The sequence below is a fragment of the Hydra viridissima genome, unplaced genomic scaffold (assembly GCF_058129835.1).
Source record: "Hydra viridissima isolate aposymbiotic clone 2 unplaced genomic scaffold, HvirCarnegie_v1 scaffold_1, whole genome shotgun sequence".
NCBI lineage: Eukaryota > Metazoa > Cnidaria > Hydrozoa > Anthoathecata > Hydridae > Hydra > Hydra viridissima.
In genome coordinates this window covers 8,172,646-8,200,384 of record NW_028324300.1, presented here as the reverse complement: position 1 = coordinate 8,200,384, position 27,739 = coordinate 8,172,646, and the positions used below count along the sequence as shown (strand labels likewise).

At 26.9% G+C, this 27,739-nt stretch overlaps 1 protein-coding gene across 2 annotated transcripts; it reads right to left on the bottom strand.

The window, feature by feature from the left end:
- On the bottom strand, positions 1–27,739 carry LOC145187518 (ras-specific guanine nucleotide-releasing factor 1-like). Of its 2 annotated transcripts, none has more exons than XM_090094151.1 (25): positions 27,350–27,739; positions 25,209–25,315; positions 23,025–23,151; positions 22,786–22,917; positions 22,544–22,648; positions 22,153–22,301; positions 19,755–19,834; positions 19,525–19,601; positions 15,039–15,155; positions 13,352–13,459; positions 12,796–12,913; positions 10,181–10,308; positions 9,835–10,023; positions 9,545–9,675; positions 9,250–9,328; positions 6,996–7,197; positions 5,016–6,625; positions 4,750–4,862; positions 2,285–2,473; positions 2,083–2,167; positions 1,773–1,970; positions 1,623–1,702; positions 835–952; positions 669–737; positions 1–561 (listed from the first exon to the last, which is right to left on the bottom strand). In XM_090094151.1, the coding sequence occupies exons 1-25, from the start codon at positions 27,608–27,610 to the stop codon at positions 469–471; spliced, it is 4,665 nt and encodes a 1,554-aa protein (XP_089950277.1). In that variant the 5' UTR covers positions 27,611–27,739; the 3' UTR covers positions 1–468. The 2 variants fall into 2 exon arrangements, with proteins under 2 accessions (XP_089950277.1, XP_089950282.1); XM_090094156.1 differs by having other exon boundaries at positions 27,474–27,640.

Sequence of the window (27,739 nt, the reverse complement as noted above, 5' to 3'; positions counted from 1 at the left end):
TAACGAAATATATATTATATTTAAATTTTTAGAAAAAAATTGTAAAAAAAATCTGATAAATGCGATTGAAAAAACATTTTTATAAATTAAAAATATAAACTCACTATCAAAAATGTATCAAAATATTTTACAAAGAACCTAGAAAACGGAAAATATATCAAAATATTTTACAAGCAATTTCGATAGGCTCGAAATTTTCTTTAAGTTAATACAATCAATTAAAGTAAATGCCTTCTGAGACCTGAGAAACTTTTCGGAGAGCTGAGAAACTTTTCTGAGACCTGAGAAACTTTTCGGAGAGCTGAGAAACTAGAGAACTTGGTAAAAATTCAAGAAATAATTATTTTCAAAATAACAAAAAAAAAAAGAACCTCGACGCGAAATCATTTAAACATGATTAATTTTAAAGAATGTCACGTCAACATTTTTAAAAAATGTAAGGAGTATCGAGAAACGATACGATATGCATTACGCAACTCCGCGAGGTTCAACGAGAAGAGAGTGGTCATACAGCTCATCTTGGTCAACTGAGACACCAAAATTAATTAAGGAATGCATTACCTGCATTCATAAAGAAAAATGTATTAAACATCAAGAAGAATGCACAAGTAAAATTTACAAAAGTACGGATATTTTCATGTCTAGTAAATTAACTTATAGCCTATTACCTCGTCATTTATTTGATGCGTATACGGAAGTTGTTGATAACACTTCACTTCGCGAACCAAACGAGACACCTGGAGCAAATAGAATTTTATGAACAATTGAAACCAATAAAATAATCAAAAATTTTCAACATTTTTTTCATCAAAGAAAAAAGAAACAAAAGTTTACTCGACTCATTTTAGCAAAATTGACAAGTCCATTATCATCAAAAGTAGGCCCTCCTTCTTGGACAAATAAAAGATCTGACAAGTAGCAACCCAGATAAGGAACACAAGGCGGATTGCATCTATCACCAAAGTAATAGTGAACAATAAAAGTTAAATAAAAATCAAAAAAGTTTCATGCCTACTTCAGTTACACGGCCGGACATGTTTGATTAGAAGAGCAAACGCTCTTCTAATCAAACATGTCCGGCCGACAAGCTGGCAATCAAAAGGCCTGTTTTTTCAGCCTTTTGATTGCCAGCTTTTGCTACCTCTCATTAAGAGAGTATTCTTCACAAGCTTCTGTCAATGTATTTTACATTAGTAAGCAAAAAATAAGTGAATCAGAAACTATTTTTAAAAATAGAAAAACCAGGAAGGATGAATAAAAATGCTGTGTTACTTTCAGATAATTTTTTATAAATTGTTATAAGGGCTCTTTTTTATCTACTTTCGTTTTTAATTCATTTAAAAGTTCAGAAGCCCGTTTTTCCCCTTCAAAGAAATTAATAAATGTTGAAAGTAATTAGTATACGCTAAAAGTGCGTTATACTAAAAGTAATTAAAATCATTACTGAAACAAATCTTCCTAATAGCCCTAATTTGGCATTGCAAAACATGTCAGGCCTTGTAAACATAGTATGTTATTAAAATTTATAATGATTAAAAGTTATCTATAAATGTAGGTATTTTTACACTTAAAGAGAATATTTTAATGAAATAAGTTTTACAATTAGAAATCATTTAACTTACAAATGAACAGCTTCTCTAAGACATTTAAATGATCGATCAGCACTCACTAACTTTTCTAGCTCATTGAAAACCTCTGTCACCTAGGAATAAAAAATGCAATTGAAAAATACAGGTAAATTTGAAATGTGTTAAATACAGATCATTACTTACAGGCCTGGCCACAAGCTCCCATGACTTTTTTAGCCTGTGAACTGAACTTGCATTTAAAGCACTAACTATCTCCATAATTCCATTAAAATTGTTCAAATCTCTACAATGAGATGCAACACGAATCCAAAACTCCATTTTGTTTGCTCTAACTTGCGGTGATTCACCATGCACCACTGTATAGCTAATCATATTAGTTATCTGAAAAATTGTAACAGCACCATAATGCAGGGTAAAGTACTGAGCAAATGAAATAAACAAATGGAAAAAAACAACTCATTTGTTAAAAAACATATTTGGGAACTACTTATACCTGATTAAACCTTGCAATAAACTTCATTATTCCAGGTGCTTTTTGTTCCTTATCTTTTTTTGTCCACTGACAGCTAATGAATTCGCTTAAAAATAACACAACTTAAAAGTAACACAATTTAATTTAAAAACAGAACAGGTCAAAAAAATATTTTTTTGAGTTATTTTAAAATGTGCATTAATAAAAAAAGTGTATTCAATACCTGAAAGATATTTTTGAATACAAGTAATGTTCAAGCAGAGTAATGTTTTCAGCAACTACATTGCAGTTAAAAACGTCCATAGATTTTAACGATGACAATGAGTCATCTTTTATTGAGCTTACACTTTGAAGAAGCAGAATGTCTAGGTGATGAACTGATGATAAAGACCTTCTTTGAGCAGTTATACATCTTAACAAAAAGCAGTAATGCAAACAGTGAAATGGAACAGCTAAGGGATTTCTTTAGCAGTTAAATTATCTCTTAATGGGTTCAAAAACTGAAAATAGATGAATTCTTTGATGAAAGCAAAGAAATTTCTGGACCAGAAATTATTACCAGGAAAATTGAAAAAATGAAGTTTTTATTGATATGTTAACAAATTTCTCAGTTTCACAGAAAAAAAAAAAAATTTCTTTCTGTTTCTTCAAACAAAATCTTTATGATAAAAGCATTTACCAATACAGTTTATAAAACTAATAAAATTTGATTAATAGCTTTTACTTAATTAATGATAACTTTTCTTTTTACTTATCATTTTTTTGCTTTATTAAAACTTTTTTTTTTTTTTTTGATTAAAAAAAGCTTTATTTGCCAAAACAAAAAATAAGTCAGTCAGTAAATTTTTAATTTGAAGTTAATGCTATATCATCCATACAAATGTTTTTATTTTAGTACATCCCCAACTTAGGTAAATATATTCCAGAACTTGTTTACAAACTTTAGAAAAAATGTTACCAAACTTGTTACCAAACAATCTCAAAGGAACATACAGTGGCTTTGTAAAATACTTTTATGCAAAATGTTTTTTGGATTTATGTTTTGAATAAGCATTTTCTACTTTTTTGTGTTCAAACTATTTTTGTAAAAAAAAAAAAAAAAATTTTATCAGGAAAAAATTTCAACTCATTGTGACAAACAAATTGTGACATAAAATTTGTGAATTTGTAAAAATGACATAAAATTTTTCAAAGTTATAAATTATAAACTAATAAAAAGTCAAACTTATGAACATAACTGCAAGTGTTGATTTAAAAACAATATTCTAAAACTGATACAAAAGAAATTCCATATAAGATGTTTTTTTTTTTTTTTTGTAAATCTTAAAAAGCTACACGTCTTTCTTAACTAAAAAACATCATATCACATAAACAAAACCAATTATCATTAATACTTAATAGAAAATAATAATATAACCATTCAGTCAAAACACTACTGCATGAACTCTTAATAAAAACTAATAAACTACTTTTTGCTTAAACTTGTTTTATTGTTGGAAGAGGCTTATTGCAGATTAACTCAGTGATAACTTGCAATTCAAAACCCAGTAATGAGAGCTTAGTGTAAGAAATGCATAAGAAGATGTAACATTTATAAAGAGTAATACAAACATTCCTCAAACAACATGCTGATTGTTAAATAGATTTCCATATACAACAGTTTAATCTAAAATTGCTTTTAATCAATTCAGTATAAATCATCCAGAACTCACATTTTTTAAGCCTTCCAAGGAAGTAAAGTTTTTACTGCCTAAGCTGCTTAAATGGTAGTTAAAGGGATGAACTAAAGCATTTCAATAAAGTTTGAGTAAGATGGCAAAAGATAGATATGGTCAAATATTGTTTTGAATAAAGATAATTCTAGACCACAAATCAAAACTTTTGATGGAACACAATTCTCTTCTCTTAAATAATTTTGGTAGTCTCTGATAGAATGCTTGCATTAATTTCTTTGTTATGAAGAGTATTTCTATGAACTGATGGTCTGGTTTTCAGATAATAGCTTATAATAAACAATTTCTTTCCAATCCCATGAAACCTGTAGTAAAATCTTCTTTAAATACAAACTGGCTGCTTTAAAGGGAATTAATGCAAATTAATATAAACAATTTATAAGCCATTATCCATCATGAACACAGTGTAAAAATACAAGCAGAAATTTGGTCTATCAAATTTTACTCTGGTAACTTATCTGTCACCTGCATTGGCCTTTAAAACATTTTGAGTTGACAATGCTAACTGGGTAAATCCAAGATTTTCTTTGATTTCTAATGTTTCTATGCCAATTGCTTTTAATTAGCGCCAAATTTGTTTGACTTAGACTTGCTCAGCCAATTATTTGCCATTATTGATTGTTGCCATATTTGACTTAGACTTGCTCAGCCAATTATTTTATTTAAAAAAAAAATGAAGTAGAAATAAAAATAGAAAAACAAAAAATGTTCATTTAAGTAATTCTCTTGCAAAAATAACTCTTCTGATATATAATGATAACTTTACTTTTCAATTAAGCAGAGTATAAATACACAATTGTATAAAATATATAATTCCAATTAACTTAATAATGGGTTAATTCCTGTGCAACTACAAAACTAATTTGAGTTTTAAACAATAAATCAGTTAGACTAAAACAACACATTTTTTTATTATTATCATTTCAAGGATTAAAAAAATCTCATTAAAACTTACTTTTCAAGATTGGAAACTATTTCTTGAACAACAGGAAGTGTTCTGGCATCACTTTTGATCTCTTCAAAGAAAGACATTAGCTGTCCACAAAGATCAAAATCTTCAATGAAGTCCTGTAAATTGTAAAATGAATAATAGACTTACTGAGTAATAAGAAAAAAAAGAGAAACTAATATTAAAAACAAAACAAAAGCAAAATCCTAAAGAACATCCACGGAAAACACAGAAAGTTGTTAAAACCATAAAAATTTAAAAGACAGAAATACCTTTGGATGCTTAGCCAACCAATGCTTAAATATACTCATTATCTTCAATGGATTTCTATTAACATTAATAACACTTTGGTCAAACAATGAAACTTTGCGGTTTCTAGTTGATTCTGACTGTTGATCTTTCTTTGAAGCCAAACGAATTGATGCTTTCATACGCTTTTTAATCCCATCAAATGCTGTTTCATTTTTTGAAGGAGATACATAATGCAAATCATCCGTAATCCTAACATCCTCTGAGATTTTAGCCATACTTCCAGATAAAAAAGAGTTATTATCAAGTAATGATTTTGCTTTTACAGATTTACTTACATTTAAAACTTGCTCTGAAGTTGACCGCTTTAACCCTGGCTTGCGAAATGTAAATGACATATTGAAAATAGAACGTTTTGGTTTGGAACCAGAATCAATTGTTTCTCTCTGTTTTGAAGAAGAATACAAACCATCATGATAATCTTTTTCCGCATTAGATATAGTTCCTTCGAAATCTGATTTTCCTTCTGAATGAATATCAGAATTATCATCAGACAAAGAGCGATGGATTTGAATACAAGCGTCTCGTCGTTTAACACTCAAAAGAAGTGGTAATTCCTTGTTTGATTCAGAGGAAACAGATGTATTTTTTGTGTTAAGACTCTTTTTCTTTTTTAACCAAAAACTTGGTGAAGTAGAAACCTTTTGTTGATCTAATGAATGACTAGACTTAGGAAGATCATTCACAGTACGGTTCATACTGATTGCTTCATCACTCTTGCTATGAGTAACTTTAATTACATCAGAATTGTCATTTGTAGATGAATTAGAACAAACTCTTTTAACACTCAAACTAATCTCATTTGTATTTTCTAAAACAAACTGATTTACACATTTGTTAAACTCTGTAATTCCACTTTCATTCTGTAGATCACTGACTGATTGATTGCAAGCTCTCCCACTGCCATTTAGTTTTTCATTATTTTCATTCTTCAGTGTATTGTTTAGACTCATTGATGCTAAAGGTATTTGAGAAAGCAAACTTATTTCTTCATTTAAGTTTATATTGGAACTTCTAGTACTTTTCAATAATGGTTCTGATTTTATGCCATTAGTTATTGTCATGCTGGTACCATCAAATTGTTCACTTGCACCTGATAACTGAAAATCACTTGATGATCTACATAAACTAAAACAAGCATCACTTTCCTTGTCATCTTTAGCAACTTTTCCTTCTTTTAAAACAAAAGACAAGTCCTCCTGATTGATTGAACTCTCTTGAGAATCAAAGTTTTCATAAATAAATTCATCTTCATTCTTGCCACTACTTACAGCATTAGTATCCATACTACGTCTCCGAGAAAGTTTTTCTGTGTCTCTAACAACTTGTTCAACAGAGTTAACACACAATGAAGAGCTACGCCGATCATGTGGCAATAGATCTTGACACCATTGTGATGTGTCAGCAGATTTTTGAAATGGCAAGTTCAGTTGTTCCTTAACAGTGGTATAATTGAAGACAGTAGTAGATGCTGAAGCACTAGCATTAAAAGTTGCATCATCATCAAAGGATGAATAACTAGATGAACTCAAAACACTCAGTCCACGAGTTCGACTTGTTGCTGCACTACTTCCTGTACACAAAAAAACCTAGGTCAGTATTATATAGACACTGTAAACTATACTGAGTTATAAATAAAGCTAAAGTATGTATAAGAAATCTTATTCTCAATGCTATTACAATAACATAAAATAGATTTTGCTATTATCATTATAATTAAGTTTGAGTGTAATTTTGATTACTTTAATAATAAAAAAAAATAATTCAAAACTTTTTTTTAAACTCAATTTATGAGATGCTTTTGTTTGAGTGTTTAAAAGCAATGAAACTTCTTCAGTTCAGCCATAAAGCAAATGCAAATTTGTTTTATGACTGAGCTTCTTCTTTTTTACATAATTGTAAAAATATCTTCCCTAATAAATTTTTTCTAAGAAAACATTAACCTTCACTTATTCTTCTGGAAGAATCTTTGGGAGATGGTTTTCCCCCCACTACCATCCAGTATGCCTCTATTAGTTTGTTAATAATATAATCAGCTTTAGTAAAAGCCCTGTATGTTAGTAAGAAAGTTTCCATAAACTCGGCACCAGGTAAACGAGGATCATAAAGACGTTCAATCAATCGATCAACACTTGCATACAGTATCTAAACAAATATCATAATAATTCTGACTATTAAAAAGATTTGTTTATAAACTTTCAATAGTCTAAATATCATTCATTTAAAAAAAAGTCAAGCTCTTTTAACATTCTGTCTTTCAAAAAGTTGAATTTTGATAAACTTCATTGAGTGAAAATAGGTTTTTAAATCAACATCTATAAAAAATATAAGCTTAATCGATCTATAAAAAATATAAGCTTAATAGTAAAGGAACATTTTATGACCTTTAAGGCAGATAAACTACTTTGGAAATTTCAAGAATACAACAAAAATTACAAGGGAAATGTAATGCATCTTAACAACTACTAAACTACAAAACACTCACTAATTGCTGACAGTTTAGGTCTTCAGAGAAGAAGTGGCTAAGCTGTTGTTAATCCTCAAAATGATGATGAGAAAGAATCTTAAATTCAATTGCACAAGAAAGTAAAACTGAATATAAAAATCAATGGTATTTTAAGAGATTATTTTTTACATTTTTTGCAAAGAAATATTTCTCTCTTTGCTACAATTAGATAAATCAAATTCATTTATGATCTCCTTGCTTCTTTCAATGTAAGGTTGAATTTTCCATTACAAGAGAATGTATTTTGAAGGGAGCTGAACAAATACATGCCTTTACAATTGAAGATACAGAATATTTTTTTCCATCTTTAATATTTATTCTGCTTCTCAAAAAGGACAAAAATATTTTTTGAAAATTGATATGACTCCTAGAAGGGATAGTGCATCTATTTAGAAGAACATTCACAGATACAAATTAATCAACAGTAATGAGATTGCAAACAAGTTTTAAACAGAGAATCATGAGAATTTGTTGACAAATATACCAGTGCATTTTGAACCATTTCATTTAGAAATGTAAGATTTCTAACATGTTGATTTTAAAATAAGTGACTTAGTGATAGTAATAAATGCAAATACAAATGCAACAAACAATCAAAATAATCAGTTACAAAGCAAACTTATCACTGCAATCAAAGATCATTCTCGAGTATTTCTGAAATGTGATGAACTCTGAGCAGCTTTGTTATTAGGTCCTTGCATTATATGGATGTCAAATCTTCCTTGTTATCCTTGATATTAAATGTATCCAGGAATGTTCTCCACAAATCTTATGTGTTCTAAAAGAACACATAAGATTTGTGGAGAACATTCCTGGATACATTTAATATCTTTCAACAAATAACATTTGAATTGACTCATCAAGAATAAATGTCTGAAGTAGTAAAGTATATTGACATAAATTTTAGTAATTTCAACAAACATCAGAAACAGCAGAAGTTCCACAAATTCTAGTTAAAAGTCAAACAAAAAATAAATTATTGAACCAATTTGTAGGAAGAGCAGAAGGAGATATTCCTAGCAATAACAATATTACTGAAACTGCTGCTGATATCAATTAAAAGATACATAAATTTATTTATATTGAGCCAAGAAATATTTTTAATAACAACAATTTCAACATTCAAGCATTTGAAACAACATGATGAAAATTGGAAAAAACTTTATTAGATTTCTCAAATTATTAATGGAGCAACATTTTCTCAACCTGAGATTTCAGTAGATTTACGTCTTTTAAAAAATTACTTTTTGAAAAAGAAAACTATAAAAACGTTCAACTTTTTATAAAAGTTTTAAGTTGGAATTCAAAAAAAGTCTAGCTTCTTTAAGACAAAACTTTTCAAAATAAAGAAAGTAAAGATTTTGAAACTTTTCTGATTCTAACCAAGAACAAAAGAACAAAATTTAGAAATCTTATAGAGTTTCTATAAACTTTTGGAATTCTTTAGAAGATTCTATAGAACTCATTAAAATTCATATAAAATTTGCAAAATACATTTGAAATATAGGATATTTTTATCCTGGTGAAATTTTAAACTTGTACACAAAATCACACTTGATTCAAGCACAATTGCTTTTTTCTAAACTTATTATCTTAACAATTTTTTATCTCAAATAAATATGTGCTGGAGAAAAAAGTAGACAAAAACTTATTTCAAAGATATCACATAAAGTGTGAAAAAAAAAGAATACCTGAGGCAAAAGATAGGGACCAGTCAGTTCATCACCATACTTAATATCTTCACTATCAACTCTCAGTCGCATATCTTCTCTGTAAAAACAACATCGAATTAGAACCATTACCGAAATTTTTCATATTAAAATAAACCAATCAGTACCAAATAAATGAAAATTTTACTATTAAAAAAAACAACATAAAATTTCCAAAAAACTCAAAAATAAAAAAAATCAAAGGAAATAAAATACCAGAGTTAGTATTATAAAGGAATAAAATGTATCTACTAGTATTCATGTAAAACAATCATACTTTAAAGATAAAAGATTCAAAGGACATTTCTGTGGGTTTTCTTCATGCATCTCAAATTGATTGGAAATTTCTTTATTTGTTTCCAATGTAGCAGAATTTATTGAATCTTCAAGGGCCAAATTATAAATGCACTGGAAATAAAATATTAAAAAGAATTACATAAAAAAGCCTATCCTAAGAAGAGTCGTTATTATTACCAAACTGCAAGCTAAAAACTGTGTTACACTTTTCAGCTATACACATAAATATAAATAATGTTAACTCACACTAAAGTAAAACCTTCAAACTACCTGTGTTATATCTGAAGTCCATAATGCTTTATCATTTGCCTTATTAGCCATCAAAGTAACTGAAATAAAATCTGATGAATCAGAATTCACTTGAAGTGTGAATGATGAATGCTTAACAGTATCTGAATATGCAGAATGATCTATATCTTCAACCAAAGATGTAGAGGCAAGAGGAATGGTACCCATAACCTAAAATATAAATCTGACAAAATAAACTTACCATTATCATATTTTCCTAATACCTGTTTTATAGTTTTTAAACATTATGGTTCAAAATATCAAAGTTAAAACAAAGGAAACTGTTTTGAGTAAGGAAACTTGTGTTACAAAAATATGCTATGCATACTTTTGACAAACGTAGATGACCATCATAAGTTCTTGAAGCAATTATAAGATGATGGCTGAATAAAAAGCAATGACGTAGTTTTTCTTTCTTTAAGCCATTTCCTTCAATTCCAATTTGTTTTAAAACACCTATAAATAAAAACTGTAAATTAATTAAGATGTAAAGTAAAACATATTTAAAAAACCTGAATACTAATATTAATTTACATTTTTAATTTAAGGTTAAGAAAAATTGTCATTTCTAAAGCACTATTTAAAGTTATTTTATTTAAAAACATATTAATAACTTTTTTATTATCCCTATTGAACTTATATGCATTAAAAAGATCAAATATTAAGTAAGGACATGAAAATATTGACTTATTTTCTAATTAAAAATTGTTCTTAAATAAAAAACTGCATCAAAATTTTATAAAAGATAGTTTTATCAAAATAAACTTCTTTATAATTTACTAATTTCTTTGTAATCTTTTATTTAAATAAATTTCTTTATAATTTACTACTATAAAGTTCTTTATCAATTGTTACTTTCAGTAACAATTGATAAAGAATTTTACAGTAGTAAGAAAATAGGTGCAATGTCATGAAACAGTTAAATCAGTAAAATAGACCTCATGTACTTTTTTTTACATCTCTATGCAGATGCATAGGTTGATTCCCCCTGTAAAGATATTACAAAAACCTACTTTGTTAAATCTAAAGTTGACCCATGTAACAGCAACTTACAACTGCCATAGTCTCAGATTTAAATTTTTTCACAAGAATCTTTTCCTTATTATTATGTTGCAGTTCTTCACTAAAAATAAAGTGCTTACACTTTTTTCACAATACATAGTTGCTTCATTTACTGCTTTCAAAACCATTTCCTTGTATTTTAACTTTCCAAATTAAAAAAAAAAAATGCTCAAACATGACTAAACTTGTAAGTATTAACTGTTTTTTAAGGAACTTTTTATAGGGAAAAAAAAAACAAAAAAACAAAACAAGTTAAAATTAATTGACAAAGTTATCATTAGCAGTTGATTGAGAAGTGTATGAACTGAAAGCAGTTTAAAAGTTTAAATCAATTTTAAAAGTCATCCTGCTTTTTGTATACACTTTCAAAAAAATTCAAAAATTTAGTGAATTAGTGAATTTCAAAGTCATATGGGGCATTCCACATCAAGTGGAACCACCCATCTGACATCACTGATTCGGATTTTGATGAAAATTGGCTCACATGTTGGGCATATGGACAGGAGAAAAACATGTAAATTTTTTTGACTTAGGTCAATTATTTCATGAGATATGACCTTTCAAAGTTTTGACCTTTTCACTTAACCTTGGTTATTTAAAATGTCATAACTTTTTTGCTATTATACTTAGGAAGTTGATTTTGGTGGCAATTAGAAGCTCTTGCACAGATGAAGTTATTGGTCATTTGACCTTAGACCCTGGTCGATGGCAAAGGTCAAAAGTCATAATTTTTTTTTACAAATTGCTTTTTCTATTTTGGATGTCCCATAAAAAAATCTTTTTTGGATTCCCATAAACAGCTTTGGGATTAATATTAAAGTATAAGTAGGTTCTAAAAATTTAATATTTATTGGCCTCACAAATGCAATATTTTGAGGTCATTTTTTGTAAATAGCCTATTGTCAGTACTAAGTCAGTATTAAATTGTATGAGGCTTAAAGCTATATATATTCATATTAAAGTAATTAATTCATTTCCATTGAATTAGTCGTCAAAAGACAACTTAGGAAGAGGTTTTTAGCAACTTTCAAATTAAATTTAGATTAAAAATGGTATTTTAAGCGCAAATAAAAGAGTTAAAGAAGAGACAACACTGTCGGATGGGTGGTTCCACTTGACATGGAATGCCCCATATGTTGTATTGCTTTGTGCTCCAAAGTTTTTTTTGAAATTCCAAATTTTGAATAAAATTGGATGTTACCTATTATTTTAAATGTTTACAGAGTATTTCTAACAGAATTCTTGAAAAATAATAATCTACTTGCTAATTCTCTGCTGACCTATCTTTCATAATTATAATCTGCTATTTTAATATTTTGGTTACTGTACTTTGAACCATTTCTATGTATCTTAACTTTTAGATTTTATAAAAGTTTCAAAAAAACAACTTGAAATAAACTGGTCTTGTTAGCAATTTTATACAAACTTTTATAGAAAATGATCAAACTAACAGTAAAAAATCAGACATTTATAGTAAAAACATAACAGAAATCCATTTAAAACTTTGTGCTTCTTTTTTTAATACTTAAAATTTTTTTTTTTACAGCATTTTTTAGTATATTATTTTAGATGCACTTGATAAATGTGAATAAATAAAAAAGTAATGAAAAACAGAACTTGTTGGTAATATATTACCTTTATTAAAAATATTTTTCCTGTAATACTAAAAAAAAAAAAAGGGTTTTTTTTATCAAATATGGTTACTTTTTATGTTTTGAAAAAAAATAATTCTTAAACAATGTTAATGCAATACTTTTTGCATAACTTGCGTATGTATAATGAATATTTTTTGAAACCATAAGAATGAGTATATGAGAGAGTAAGAGTTTAAGAAAAATAAAAATGGTTTCAAGAAATTTACATAATGACGATGACTCTTACCATGCCTGATGAATTTCTGATTGTCATTAAGAAGAACATGACATCCTCCGACAATAAGACGCTCTATTTCTAATGTCTGCCTAATGTTCTCACCTTCATCAAGGAAATGATTATAAACCTGAAGTAAATACAATTTTATCAAACTAAACACAGCTTATCATAGTAAAAGTTTCAAGATAAAATTTTCAAGAATTAAAAAATAAAAAGTAAAACTAAACAGGTTTCTTAGAAATTTCTAAAATTTTATACAAACACTATAGTGCCTTAAACTCTGTATACTAAAATTGATAATGTTAAGTTTTAATGATAGCCTTGTTTTCAAAACTTTGGGGCAGCATTACTTGCCAAATGCCAATAGTACTTATTTTAAACTTAAAAACATTTTGCCAGATTTAATCTCAATTTACTTGAAGATTCACTTTTCATAAAACTAAGATTTAGCCTGCCAACCACTAAAAGAATTTATTTTTAACTTAATTCTTTTAGCGCTTGGCAAGTAATGCTATGCCAAATATTTTAGCACTACCACTGGCATTGTAGTAAATATAAGTAATACTTGTGCTTCTTGCAACTTAACAAGAAGTTGTTCTAAACAGCTGCGCTCTGAATGATTTTTTGGAGTTACTTTTAATATTGAATGAACGTTGCGAATGTAATTTGGTATCTAAAAGAAGAAAACCATTAAAAAAACTTGAAGAGTTTTTACTTTAAAAATAAGTTTAAAATAAAAACAGAAAATCTTTTACAATAACAGAGACTTTTACTAGCAACTCCCATCAATACATAAATCATTAATCAATTATGCCTTGCTAATTGATTCTGTCTTCTAGATAAAATTGTTACAAAAAGTAATTTAGCATGAATAAAACATAAAATTTTAATTGTTATTAACTGAGAAAATAATCAATAAAAAAATAGACTCTGAAATGACCTTTTGTTGCATGTATAATTTATGTAGTAAAATGACTAAATCATTTTAAATTTATTAGTTAATCCAACACCTTTTTCAATATCAAATTGATCAATTTTTGAGAACCATTTTTTTCTTTAAGCTGAAGGATTGTTTTGAGATAACTATTCCATGTTTTCTTATAGTTAAAGATAAAAATCAACTCTGGATACTCCATTTTAAGACAGAAAAATCAATTAATCTATTACAGGAAAAGAAGCAATTACTCAAAACAGGAGAAGAAAAATTTAGGTAGACAACTATAAAACTAAATGTAATTGACACCAGACAATTAAATTAATTAAGGAGAGCTATTTTATAATACCCAGATTCATAATAAAGTTAAGTGAGTTCAAAAAACTGATCTTTATTATATAACATAGATTTTATAATAGATAGTAATTTTCAGTTTATTCTATTTAAAACGTTTTTAAAATAATAATTTTATTTAGTAATATAATAATTTAATAGAATAATAATAATTTGTATTAAATAGATTTGGACTGTAAAAAAAATTGTCAAAGATTGTTTTGGAACCAAACCTCAAGTTAGAAAAAAAAGTTTCTTCTTACTTCTTGTATGAAGGAACAGAAGCTTCAAAAGTGTTAGAAAGTTTTTATATTCTTAAAAAAAAAGAAGTATTTCACTGTTAACCAAGTCTGCTACACCAGAACAAACAGGTGCATTATTTGAGCTTAAAAGGTATCTCTGATGACATTAAAACAATCAGTCAGACAAATAGCCTCAAAATTCCCTAAGCATTTCTAGCATCAGGCTTTAGGACATTTGTTTAAATGTACCTAAAGAAGATTTTCGTTGTTCCCAACAATATCCAGACTTGAATTAGCTCTGGCACTCAAAAAAGTCTTAGGTCAACATCTTACTGACTATATCAACCACACTTGCAAAAAATTTAGGCCACACCTAATAACTGTGATTGAAAATAAAGTGTTCTAGTAAGAACAATTCTCAAGGGTGCTGTGATGAAAATAAAGACTCAAAGAGGAACAATTTCTAAATCTTACACAGTATACCTGGTACTATAATTCTTATTAAATGAACGTTTGCCCATACTCAATGTTTATTTAAACTCAGTTTTTCAATAAGGTACACTAGTGCACTGCATGTAGTATGTTTGGTCTGGAACTTATAAACATATCTTTAAAAATAAAGAAACAAATTTTTCTTTTTAAATTAACTTACAGTAATTATCTTTTTGATTACTTTAACTCTTTTGGCGGAAATATTTTGGTTCCTTCGTATATGATTTTCAAAGATAAAGAAAATAACTTACCACTGCCACAGGATAATTAAGTAACTGCTCAAGAGTTTGGTTATTACATTCAGGCTTTGACTCAAACCAATGTAACATTTTTAAGAAATTGGTTCGTTTCTTACATTCTGCCAGAGTCTTAAAAAAAAATTCAATTATAAGTAATATAATTGATGAAACAATAGATAATAAAGTTAGTATATCATTAAGGCTTAACACAACAAAAACTTTGTCTATTTTTCTTTTGTTTCTTCAAAACTTAACACTTTATAAAATACTAGTTTTGTTATTTGTTATCAATTTCTTTTTCTTTTTCTTACTTTTTTAAAATTCCTTCTTAAATTTTTTCTTCCACTTTAAAATTCCTTTTTACAAAACATATTACTTTTACTTTAACTAAAATGCAATAGTCACCAGGAAATAGTCACCAGGAAATAGTATCAAAAAACCAAAAACATACTATTTAGAAACTTTTTTCAATTCAATAAAAAGATAAAAAAATAATTGTAATAAACTTCAATATGATATATTTAAAAAGGCGATTAAAAAAAGACAAAATCTTTTCTTCACTAATTAATACAATTAAAGTGGATAAATATTAAGCAAAACAGTTTTTTTAACTATAATATTGTTGAAAAAATTAATAGAAACAGTTTTTTTTAACTATAATATTGTTGAAAAAATTAATAGAAACAGTTTTTTTAACTATAATATTGTTGAAAAAATTAATAGAAACAGTTTTTTTAACTATAATATTGTTGAAATAATTAATAGAAACAGTTTTTTTAACTATAATATTGTTGAAATAATTAATAGAAACAGTTTTTTTAACTAATATTGTTGAAAAAATTAATGGAAACAGTTTTTTTTTAACTATAATATTGTTGAAAAAATTAAACTTAAATATAATTTTCAAATTCAGTTTGAAATTTGAAGTTTACTTTATTTCTTTTAACAAAAAAATAAGTTTTTAAAACTTCTGACATTAAAACTGTACTTTCAATTAGAGTGAGTACTTAGAAATATTCATTTTAAACTGAAAACTTAAATATATGAAAATTAAAATACCTTTATCATAACATCTAGGAATTTGAATAAGAAGACATAAGTACAACTTATATTTTCTTTCTGAATTCCACTTAAAAATTTGACAAAATGTAAATAGCTATAGGTGTGGTGTTTCCAGTTTTTAAGTAATTGCTAACTTAATTTTCTTAGAAATTTTTTAACAATAACATTTAAACTAATAAGGCTTTGAAAATGAAACTAATTCAAAGTTTAAAAAAGTTAAAAACTTACTTAAAACCTTAAGAGGTTACAAAATATCATTAACTTGATCAGATTTTTTCACATTTTTATAGAGTAGGAGAAGCTGTGTTTATATCAACAAGTTTTTAAAATTCTTTTTTTTTTTGTTGAATATTTGAACTCTGTTGAAAATTAATACCACTAGATTTTCATATATCCATAAATTCAAAAATTGTTTTTTTAGTGATATATTTTTAGCTGATTTTTTATCTTCTAAATACTCAGAATACAAATAATCAGCTTTTAAAGTTTACAATTATTGAAATCTTGCAGTTTAGATAGGGGGGTTTATGTGGCTAATATTTTGAAAGGTTTCCTGCACAAGCTGTTGTATACAAGAAAGCAAGAAATCAGAGAACGCAATTATGAAGACCCTTGTGAAGAGGTAATGAAGAGCATAATTGCTAGATAAACATGAAATGCTATTTGTTTGCATTAAATGCTATTTTTAAAATAATAAGCATGAAAAAGAACAGCCATGATAATTTTTAGCTTAAAAAATTTGTTTCATTCTGAAAAATTTTAAGACTTTATGAGCAGTATTAAAAGAAAGAAAATAAACCTTGAAGATATTAATTTTTTTTTTTTTTTGCAAAGTTTTAGAAATGTTAAAATTTTAGCAAGTAAGATATTTCTCAAATAGCTACATATATTTTTAGGAACAATCATGGTGTTAATAGTGTCAAATGAAAGATACAAAGTTCATGAACCTTTCATATTCACATTTGAGTAGAAAATTTACTGCATTATGAAAAAAAAAATTCTTTTAACATAGGGGAGACTTGTACTGAATGGACCTTGTACTGAATGGACTTTTTCAAAAATAAGAACTTAGAGACCAGTTAGATGTATGTCTCTCCAGTATGTCTGGGTTAAATTTATTCGAAGAAAAGCAGCAGTTATGGAAGTTTTCTGATTTTTCAAATCAAATGTAATTTTTTTATTTTTCTGAGTTTTCATTTTACAAAGTTTTTTCAAGGAGAAGTTAACTCTTAATATTAATATTATTATAGATATATATTTTGGACTTCGGATAATAGTAGAAGGAAAGTTATCTGAGGTACAGATTATTGTAATTACATGGGTAACATGTGGATATTGATAAGTGTACTGAATGAACCACCATTGATTGTACTGAATGGACTGGACCATCTTCCGATATGAACATTTATTGCATTTCAGCTTGTTACTTACTAAAACAAAATACGCTTTTTTAATATAAGCAAGTTGTGAAAGTGTGACTAATAAATTATGCTAAAAAAAAAAAAAAAAAAAAAACAAATCATAAACTTCAGTATTGGAAGGCAACTAAATTTAGAATACAAATTACTTAGTAAGGTAATAAATTTTGTTTTAACATATTCCTATTAAAAATGTTATATTTCATACAAAGTGAAATATTACTTTGAGTTATTAAATTTTTTGTAGTTAAATTATTTTCCAGTGTATTTTGTAGCTAGAAGTTATTTTATAACTTTAATAAGTTAATACTTTATTCGTAATATAAAAAGTTACAAATAAAGTATCATTCAATTTAATTTATGTTATATAGAAAAAATAACATGGAAAACTAATTTTTATGATAAAATTATATACAATTTTTATTCATTTTTTTTGGTTCAGAAACATTATGAGACATAAGAAAGCAACAGCGGTAAAGGGTGGTTGAGATCCAAATAATATGATCTAAGCAGTTGAGAACGTTTTGACAAAAACTTTATCTGAAAGAAAAGCTGCTGAGATATTTAAAGTCAAACGTTCAACACTTAAAAGGAGAATTAAAAAAGTTCAGCAATCACCAGATGGATTAAATAAATTACGATGTGTTCCATATAGTAACAGTTCTATGAAAGTGTTTTCAGTATCAGAAGAAAAAAAACTGGTTCAATATTGCTTAGTTTCTTCAAAAATGGGATATGGGTTAAGGCCTTAAACTGAGTGCACTAACATTTGAATATGCTCAAAAACCTGAAAAGAAATTTCCGCATTCACATCCAGGTTGCACAAAACCTTGGGAAATAAATAAACATGGTGGTGTTTATTTGTTTAGAGCTTTTTTAAAACGTCATTCAGAACTTGCTATAAGAAAACCAAAAAAAAAGTTTCCAATACTTACATTTGATAATGAGGCTAACACTAATGATACCAATGTCAAAAGAAGTGATAATGGTGTTGAAAAGTATTTAAATATTTGTGGAGAAATTAAATCAATTAATGACTTGTGTGCAATATGTGGAGAAATTGGTCAAGACAATTAACTATGGTACCGCTGTGGACAGTTTGCCAGCTGGGCACATAAAGCATGCACAAGAGCTGATAATGCAAACCTATATGTTTGTGATTATTGTAATTTCACTTCCTGATTGAGACTTTCGCCTGAAGTTGTAATAATTATTTCAACTTACATTATTTTCGTAGTTGAAAAGTCTAGATTGTCTCAACATACTCTTTTCTTTTTTTTAAGCTCCCATTTATCACCCTTGTGATGATTAGATTTAAATAACAAAACACTTTCTAACATATAAGAGTGTAAAAAAAAAAAAAAAAGATCTCGGGCATAAGAAACTATAAAATCATGGTTTAATGATTCATTTTAGGTTAATTTTCACTAGGATAACAATATTATCATTCAATATTGGAACATCAATATACCCTGATTGCTGTGCATAATTCAACATTTTATTTATTACGAATTTACTGCTGGTTCTTTCAGTACAAGATTGGTCCATTTAGTACAATCAGTTGTACTGAATGGACTATTAAACAACTTAGTGCAGATCATGTTGATCGCATTTTTTAACGATGTTGTACTTGCTCAATGGTTTACACCTTTTAAGGATAGTTAAGATATGAATCTTGTTTTCTGAAGTAAAAAACCCGCCATAGTTATTCACAAAATAAATATTAATCGCATTTATTTATATTTCGTGGTCCATTCAGTACAAGTCTCCCCTATTAATTTCTTAACATTTTATGTTCCAAAACTGTTATTATTTTTCAATTGAAAATTGGTCTCCAACTTTTATTAAAAAGAAACTCAACAAAATACTGCATGTTCTGTTTCTTTAAAACAATCAAAATTATTAAATAAATAGACAACTTTTTAATACCTAACTTTAAAAAACGAAATTGTGCAAAAGTTCATTAAAAAAACATTACAACAACAATTACAGTTACATTATGATAAAATGTAAATTACCCTTAATGAGCGAGGGTGGTTTTTAATGTAGTCCACATATATAGGCAAAGATATCATAATATCTGCTAGCATCTCATCTAAATGAATAAACTTTTCCTACTTTAAATGCTTTTTGAAAGTTTAAAAAAATAAGCACTAGTACCAATAACAATCTATTTAACATTCCTTTATACTTATGTAAAACTATTACTAAGTAGATCTATTTCAATTAAAAATAATAAAATAATTACCTATTTGTATAGCAGGCCAATGTTTTGTAATTTCATCAATGCGAGTCATCATAATTTGGTGCATCACCAAAATAGATTGGCTGAAAAGTTATAAAAAAAAATTAACTTACTCAATATATATTTTGTCAGGCATATCTAGTTTCTGGGATGAGACTACTTTTGTGGCTTTTTGGTTGTTTTATATATAATAACAAATCCTAATGTAATTATACTAATGCATTTTGCTTCAGCTATTAACAGATACTCTGAAAAGTTTTTCCCTCTGAATTTAATCAATATATACATTTTTCCCCTTCAGTTTTAAGAGAAAACACTTCCCTGAGTTTGGCTAAGATGTCATGTTTGATTTTGTTTTTATTTTTTAAAAAAAACCAGAAATTTTATAGGCAAATTTATTAAAAAACTTGATTCGAGAATTGATATAGTGGGAATTGCATTTGTTTGTTAATTTGTTACTTATATACACACATTGCTTTTAAATTCAAACAAAAATAAAAAATCAATGAACAACTGAAACATCTAACAATTATACATTCTATTTTGTTTTTTTATCTTTTAATCTAGTATTCTTAACACTGACTGATCTCTGAATGTGGTTTATTTGACCTGCATTCTAGAGGACAATTTTGTGTATGAATACATAAAAAATATTTTTTCAATAGGTCTGGCACTTAAGCTACTTGCTAAGTTATAATGTAACAGATACAACCCTGGTACATATAATTCTCCACAGCATAATTTAATTATAAAGACAACAACTTCAAGTATTCTAATTGTAATCCAGCTTTTTATTTGGAAAAGCAATTTTGACTATTCACTGAATTTGGTCAATTTTAGTAAAAATACTATTTAATTTTCTTTCAATTTTTTCAAAAAAGTCATTTTATTCCAGGTTTTGCAAGTTCCTTACAAGTCCTGTAATATATTGTTCCAAATTACAGAGATTCTTTTATATACTGATTTGTGTCACAATGCATATGTGTAAAAATAATCCTGATATTTTCTGCTAGATTTGTGGTTCATTTACAATTTCATCACAACAAAGGAATATAAAAATGATCTATGTAAAATACATCTGCTGTGTTTTGGATGTTGAGTTGGTGATCAGGATAAGTCTAGGCACCTAAGAAAAGAACCAGTGAATCACTAACAAAGAGATCTAATTTTGCTTAGTCAATAATTGAAAATTTAATAAAAAGAAAAATTGCAAGATTATCCATCCTAATCTGCAACCAAGTCTTAGACCAATAAATTTCCAGTCCCTGTTGCTGCACAAGATGGAATCTATGCAAGATGGAATCAATTCTATCAAAGATAAAATAGAAAGCAGTAAGGGAACACATAAAAAAACAAACTTCTTTAAAGAAACAATAATGGCAGATCATGAACAGCTCTGTTGCATTTTGAATAAACATCCAGACCTTATTATTCTTATATCTATGAAACAAGTTTAGGTATTCGTATACCTGAAGCAAGAAGATGCTTGAGGTAGTTAACTTTGCTCATGAAAATGGCATAACTATTATCAAATTACCTACACACTGTAGTTATAAACTTCAACCACTAAAACTTACTTTTTTCAAATCTCTTAAAGCAGTTATAACAATAAGAGCAGTTACAATAATAAGGCAGGAAACTGGATGCTTAGCAATCCTTGATACTAAAATTTGGTTTTTGTAGTTGCAAAATATTTAATTCTGGTTACATTCAATGTACTAGTATTAGCAATAGTATAACAAGCTTTGAGTAACCACCATGTCATTGGTAAAAAAAAAGATCGTTATCAGCTACAAGGAAGAAGTCGAAGGTTGTCCTTGACGTAACTGAGTCAGTCTAAAACTCTTAGCTTTCTGCCTAAGTTTTTTTCTTTCGATTTCATTAATCAGTTGACAAATAAATCCACTTCCCTCAGGATCACCAAGATATTAGGCTGATTCAAGTGATTGTATATTGGCAGACTACTGTTAGATCATGATATTTCAGACCAAATGTACAGTTCCAAGCCCTCATCATGGCAAACTTAATGGATAATATTTATATTTACAACAAATTGAACTATTACATATATGAAATATTTATAGGAATATAGATTTAATTGTATTTGTTTATTTTATATATATTGCTAAAAGTGCAGTAGTTTGTCTACAAATAAGTTGTGCTGAATTTTAGACTACATTTCAGAAACCTGACATACAGCAGACAAACTAATTAAAAGATTTATGAGCAAAAAAATTAAACTTAAAGCAGTTTTATCTATGATAAGAAAAAAGCTATATTTTGGTTGACCTGCATAACTGTATCATAAATATGCAAGAGAACACTCATTCATAGCACTTAAGCAATATAGCCGCACTCAAGTATCATTAGGTATAAAATAACAAAATACAGAAAATTTCACCTTTTAGAAAAAATTTTTGCATGTTCTTCTTTTGAAAGAGTTTGGTCAGATGAGTATGACAAATTTTTCATTGGTTTAAGAAAAACATTAACTAAAGTATTCATTTGTTGTACATAACCTTCTTCAGATGTTATCAGTTGCCATAACAACTAGAAAGTAAAACAATTTATATAACTTTTAGTTGTTATTTGTTTTATATATATATATATATATATATATATATATATATATATATATATATATATATATATATATATATATATATATATATATATATATATATATATAAACAATCAGTTAAAAAATTAACAATTTAAAAAATAACTTTAACTCTCAAGAAAAGTTTTAAGCAAACAAATTTATACCCTACAATTTATAAAAGTAGAACAACCTTATTTCGCTCTTGAAAATTCCCCATGGTAAATGTGTTAACAAAGGACTTTACAAGAACTCTCCAACGTTTATGAACTAGCCATGATCTGACAAAACTTTGTAACTATAGTGAAGTGAAAAAGCCTTCAGAAGAAAAATCACAAACATTTTGCAAGAGTTAACATAAATATAGATTGGAACTAGAATAAAAGATAAAAAGTAATAAAACTTTTTCTTTACAATTCAAAATTTAAGCAAAACCTTTTCAATTTTTTTGATATCATTAGGAGAGAATTGGTTTTCTAATGATTTTAAAGTACTTTCATGACAAGGAGGCTCTTGAAGTACTTTTTCTCCCATTGAACTTTTGGAATTCTTTCTTAATGTACATAACTATTTAAAAAGCAAACAAAAAAACATAATGAACATAATGAAGTTGTAGAACAAGTGAAAAAAGAGTATGCACATTTCTAAATTAAAAGGAATAATGTATAGAATACCTCCATCTTTAGCCTAGTTATTTCAGCCCAGTGATCAGAAATTTCTTTTTTATACTTTTCCTTTTCATCTTCAGCATAATGAAGCTTTATTAACAAGTCATTGCTGAGCTGGAGAACATATTTATACCTATATTCAGATGGATAGATAATGCATTTAAATAAAAAATCTTCCTGCAACCAAATAATGCAATTAACATCCCTTAAAATGTAAACCATTGATTTCCACTTAAATCTTTAAATTAGTTTTAAAAAATTGGTGTTTTATTTATTAACATTGAAGTAAAAATTTTTTAAATGCAATAAAGCAACCATCAAAAAATGTTACTTTGTTCTATGCTTAACATAAATATCTTTATACATAGAATTACATAGGAACTCATAGGGCAATTCATTCAATGACAAATTATCCCAAAAAATACAATTTGACATCAATGTCTCAAAATCATTTGATTTTTTTTATTGATGTTTTAAAGACCCTAAAATCAGGGAAATGCCTTGATTTTAAAATTTTATTTTGAAATATTGAAAGATTATATTTGTAATTAAAAAAAAACTGTCACCCAAAAATCTGGCAAAATGTTGTCAATGTTCACTACAATAAAGTTTATATCATTATTATACATTATTATTATATGTTAACAGAATTTATGCTTTGTCTCTCTGATGCTTGATCAAATTATACCTTTAAAAGTGATATGTATTTTTAATTTGAAAATTTTAAGATCAAAGATCTCCAAATTTAAAATGAAGATATATTTTTGGTTTTGTGTAAGAACTTTAAACCTAGATTTCTTGACTTTTTAACTTGTGTTAATGGCTTATTTAAGCAAGAAAAAGCATTTTTTAATTAAAAAAAGAAAAAACTTTTTCCTAGTTTTCTTTTCAGATACATATTAAAAATTTTAGTCAACTTTTTTTATTCTTGCAATTTTAATTTAGTTAATTAGTAAATATCTTGAATACTGTGAAATATGATCTTGGAAAAACTCTTGTTACTGAATGGCACAAACCTGTATTTTCAAGGAATAGTTACATTAAAAGATCTTCCTAATGAGAAAATAAGGAAAATAATTATGAAAAGCAGATTTTAAAGAAGCATATAGTTCCAAAGACATATGCTGTTTTCATGTGCAATTCTAGAGAGAAAAGTAACAAATTGTTGCAACCTTTTCAGCACACATGATGAAAACAAAAAAGATAATTTGGGCTTGGTAATAGTTACTGATAACAGAAGTTAGAGTTGAACAAAATGAAAAAACACAATTTTTCATTTTATTTAATACTAAATTTTGTTTTTTTCTATCTCAGTCACTTTTTTTTCAGGCAATTTTAACACTTCCCTCAATTTTCCAAAGTCTTTAGGAAAAATAATCCCAATATTTAAAAAACTTTTCATAGCATGCAGTTATGATAGATTTTGGTGTGACAACATTTTGATGAAATGGACTTTTAGATCATGTTCAATTATTTCATAGCAACTCTTGCTAAAGAATTTACTGAGTTTGTGTCTGATTCATGCATCCCCATAGTTGGACGAAAAATTTCTGATATATTTGTTATATTAAAAATCTTCAGCATCATATTTGTTATATTAAAAATCTTCAGCATCAGTCTTTGGTTTTCAAGAAATAATATAAAATAAAGTACAAACTTCTATATCGGTCATTTGAAATAAAATTGAATTTAAAATAATTTATATATTTAAACATAAAACATTATGAGATTCTAGAAAGAAAAAAAAATTACAGGTTTATATATACATATATATGTACAAAAACTTCAATTTTAAAAATTCTCAGAAAATTTGATTTACTTATAAAAACTGATATAGAAGTTGGTACTTTATTAACTATTATTTGTTAAAAACTGAAAAACCAAACACCAGAGCTTAAAAAATGTCATTAAATACAAACAAAAACAGATGGTTTTTGCAAGTATACTTTGATCAAGCATTAGGTAATTGATCCTTTGGCTCTTCAGGTTATTGTAAAAATACTGAATCTGCAAATTTTAATTTCTGTTTTCTCAAGAACTATTGGCAACTTTTGGCTCAAGTTTTTTAAATTAATTTTTTTATCATGGACTAGAAATGTAAAAATCAACTAATTTTGAGATATAAGGATATCATGGTCTGGATGATTTAGCATGGAACAGCCCCATATCTTCAAGAACTTTATGAACAACCTTGATCTTTTTATAGCTTCAATCCATTCTTCTGACTCTACTTGTTCTTCACATCCAAATAAAAATTGTCGTTGGTCTGAGCCAGTAACTCCAAGGGCAAAACAATACTAAAACATAAACCAGGTTAAAAACAATACTAAAACATAAAGCAGTGCAGCGATATATTTAATATAATTTTTTTTTATAAATGCTTGTGTCTTTTTTTAAAATGTGTTGGTAGAAAACAATAGAGTAAAAATATTTTTTTAATCTAACATTGTTGTGAGATGTTAGATGGATGTTGTTTTTAATTGCCCATGAAGCATAAACATAGATTACATTTTGTTTTAGATAACATATGCAAGATATATGAAAAAAGAACACCAATGATTACAAAATGTAAAACAAATGTGGAAACCATGCACAACTTATTGAGTTGTGCGGCAACCTTATCATACTTTAAATAACAATTTCTCTTCAACTGATATATGAATTTAAAATTAACTAGCTTACTATTTTGTATAGCTTGAGTTTTAGCTTCTAAAAAATGCTTACAAAGGAGCACAATCAAAAAAAAATTTTTTAAAAGTCGCACTAAACTTATTATTTTTAAAATACCTACTATTTTTAAAATAAATTTTATCAAACAATGTTGATTATTTATCTACTTATTTTTAACAAAAAGTTGTATAACAATGTTATTCTTTATGAGTTTATTTACATTTTAGGATTTTCTGAATTTGAGCCAAGCTCTGACACCAGAAAACTTAGGGACAAAGCTAAAAACATTTCAGCAATTTACACTCCCATAAACTATAAAAGTGTTTATGAGAGAAAATGAAGAGGAGGTACAACTGTGGCAGACACACACACACACACACACACACACACACACACACGCACACAAAAGCTAAGTTGAAGAACAAATGAATCCTATTTTCAGAAAGAAAGAAAAAGTAAATTTATTACTAAGATTCAAGTTAGACTCCAGAAATTCTCCAGAAACACAACTATGTTAAGTCTATATATTTACAATGATTTACATTTATCTGCCTAGACTTTGTGAAATCTTTAATCAAAATTACAAAGAAAAATACTATGCTACTTTAGCTTAAGCAAGCATGTGCAATGCATACTGTGCATGAAATATTTAAAACAGTAATTATATTTTGTATCCCTGTATAATAAAGGAAAACTTGTTTATCTTTTTTTTACTACCTTAAAATTTGCTTCACACCCTTAATGTCTAACTATGTGCAAGGTTTTAGTAATAGAAGAATAGCAAGAAATTATCAGCTTCTAAGTATTTTATCAGAAATACACTATTGTTTTGTTACAATTTTTAAATTATAACAAAATATTAGTGGTAGGCAGACCAAGATCAAGCTAAAAAAGTCTTGCCACAGATCCATTTTGAGTTTAAACTTTATATCTCTCTTATCTTTTGATAAGGTAATTTTTGGAAAGTAAACATATCACAAACATATATGGATAAACACACACAATACAATATCAAAAAATAAATATCAATATAAATAATACAATATATAATAATATATAATATATAATAATATAATTTATATCAATATAAATAATAAATATCAACTAATGGAACTTTGAAACTCCTATCATTTAGCTCACTTAAATTATGAATGGAGTTTTTCATGATGCTTACTAAACTTGCACAGTCAGAGCACAGATAAAAGAATATGAACTCAAAATAATGACATGGGCAGCTTAATTACCATATCAAAACCAGTCAAAGCCTTTATAAATCATTACAAAATTTGAAAATAGAACTGTAAGCCATTTTAGATAAGCCTTCACCTCAATTTTTCAACAACCTAGTAAAATCATTGAAAACAGGTTTTCTAGTTTGAATTGTCTCTTATTAATGATACATTGATTAAACTGTAAACAAAGAATTCTTTATAATTCTCTTTTAAAAACACACTCATAAAAATACACAGATATATATATATATATATATATATATATATATATATATATATATATATATATATATATATATATATATATATATATATATATATATATAACATTAACCAGAAAGACAAATTAATTTTAACAAAATTTTTTGAAAGTACATATGCATTAAATGTTTATATAAGTAGTATAGTAAATTAAGACATAAAACTTACATAACATTTCTCTGAAACATTAACTGAATTTATATGAACATCTTCTAAGAATACAACACCCTGTGGTTTAGAAGATGCATCACTTTCAAAATAAAATAACATATTACAGTAAAGAGCACACCACCTCTTTTGCCATCGAACAGATACATTATCAGCTGCTGCTTTTCTTCTGCCACTTTTTTTAAATAAGAACCCGGATTTTGATGAAAATAATTTTGATTGAACCGCCAAATATTGCAAATGTGGTTCATTAAACTTCATTCCAAGAAAAACATTCCAAGATTATTATTATTTTTTGCTTACTATATATTGCATGTATGTTTAATGTGTATATGTATCTTATAACATGAAACAAATCATGTTTATGTCTGTGGTGTATTTAAATTTAAA

Bases quoted from the DNA above. Each gene is read 5' to 3' on its own strand.
- LOC145187518 (XM_090094151.1), bottom strand. From the start codon at position 27,610: ATGAAGTTTAATGAACCACATTTGCAATATTTGGCGGTTCAATCAAAA. The intron at 4,863-5,015 runs GTATTTCTGTCT...TACAATTTACAG, and splicing joins GGTTGGCTAAGCATCCAAAG to GACTTCATTGAAGATTTTGA. The intron at 2,168-2,284 runs GTATTGAATACA...GTTATTTTTAAG, and splicing joins TATTCAAAAATATCTTTCAG to CGAATTCATTAGCTGTCAGT.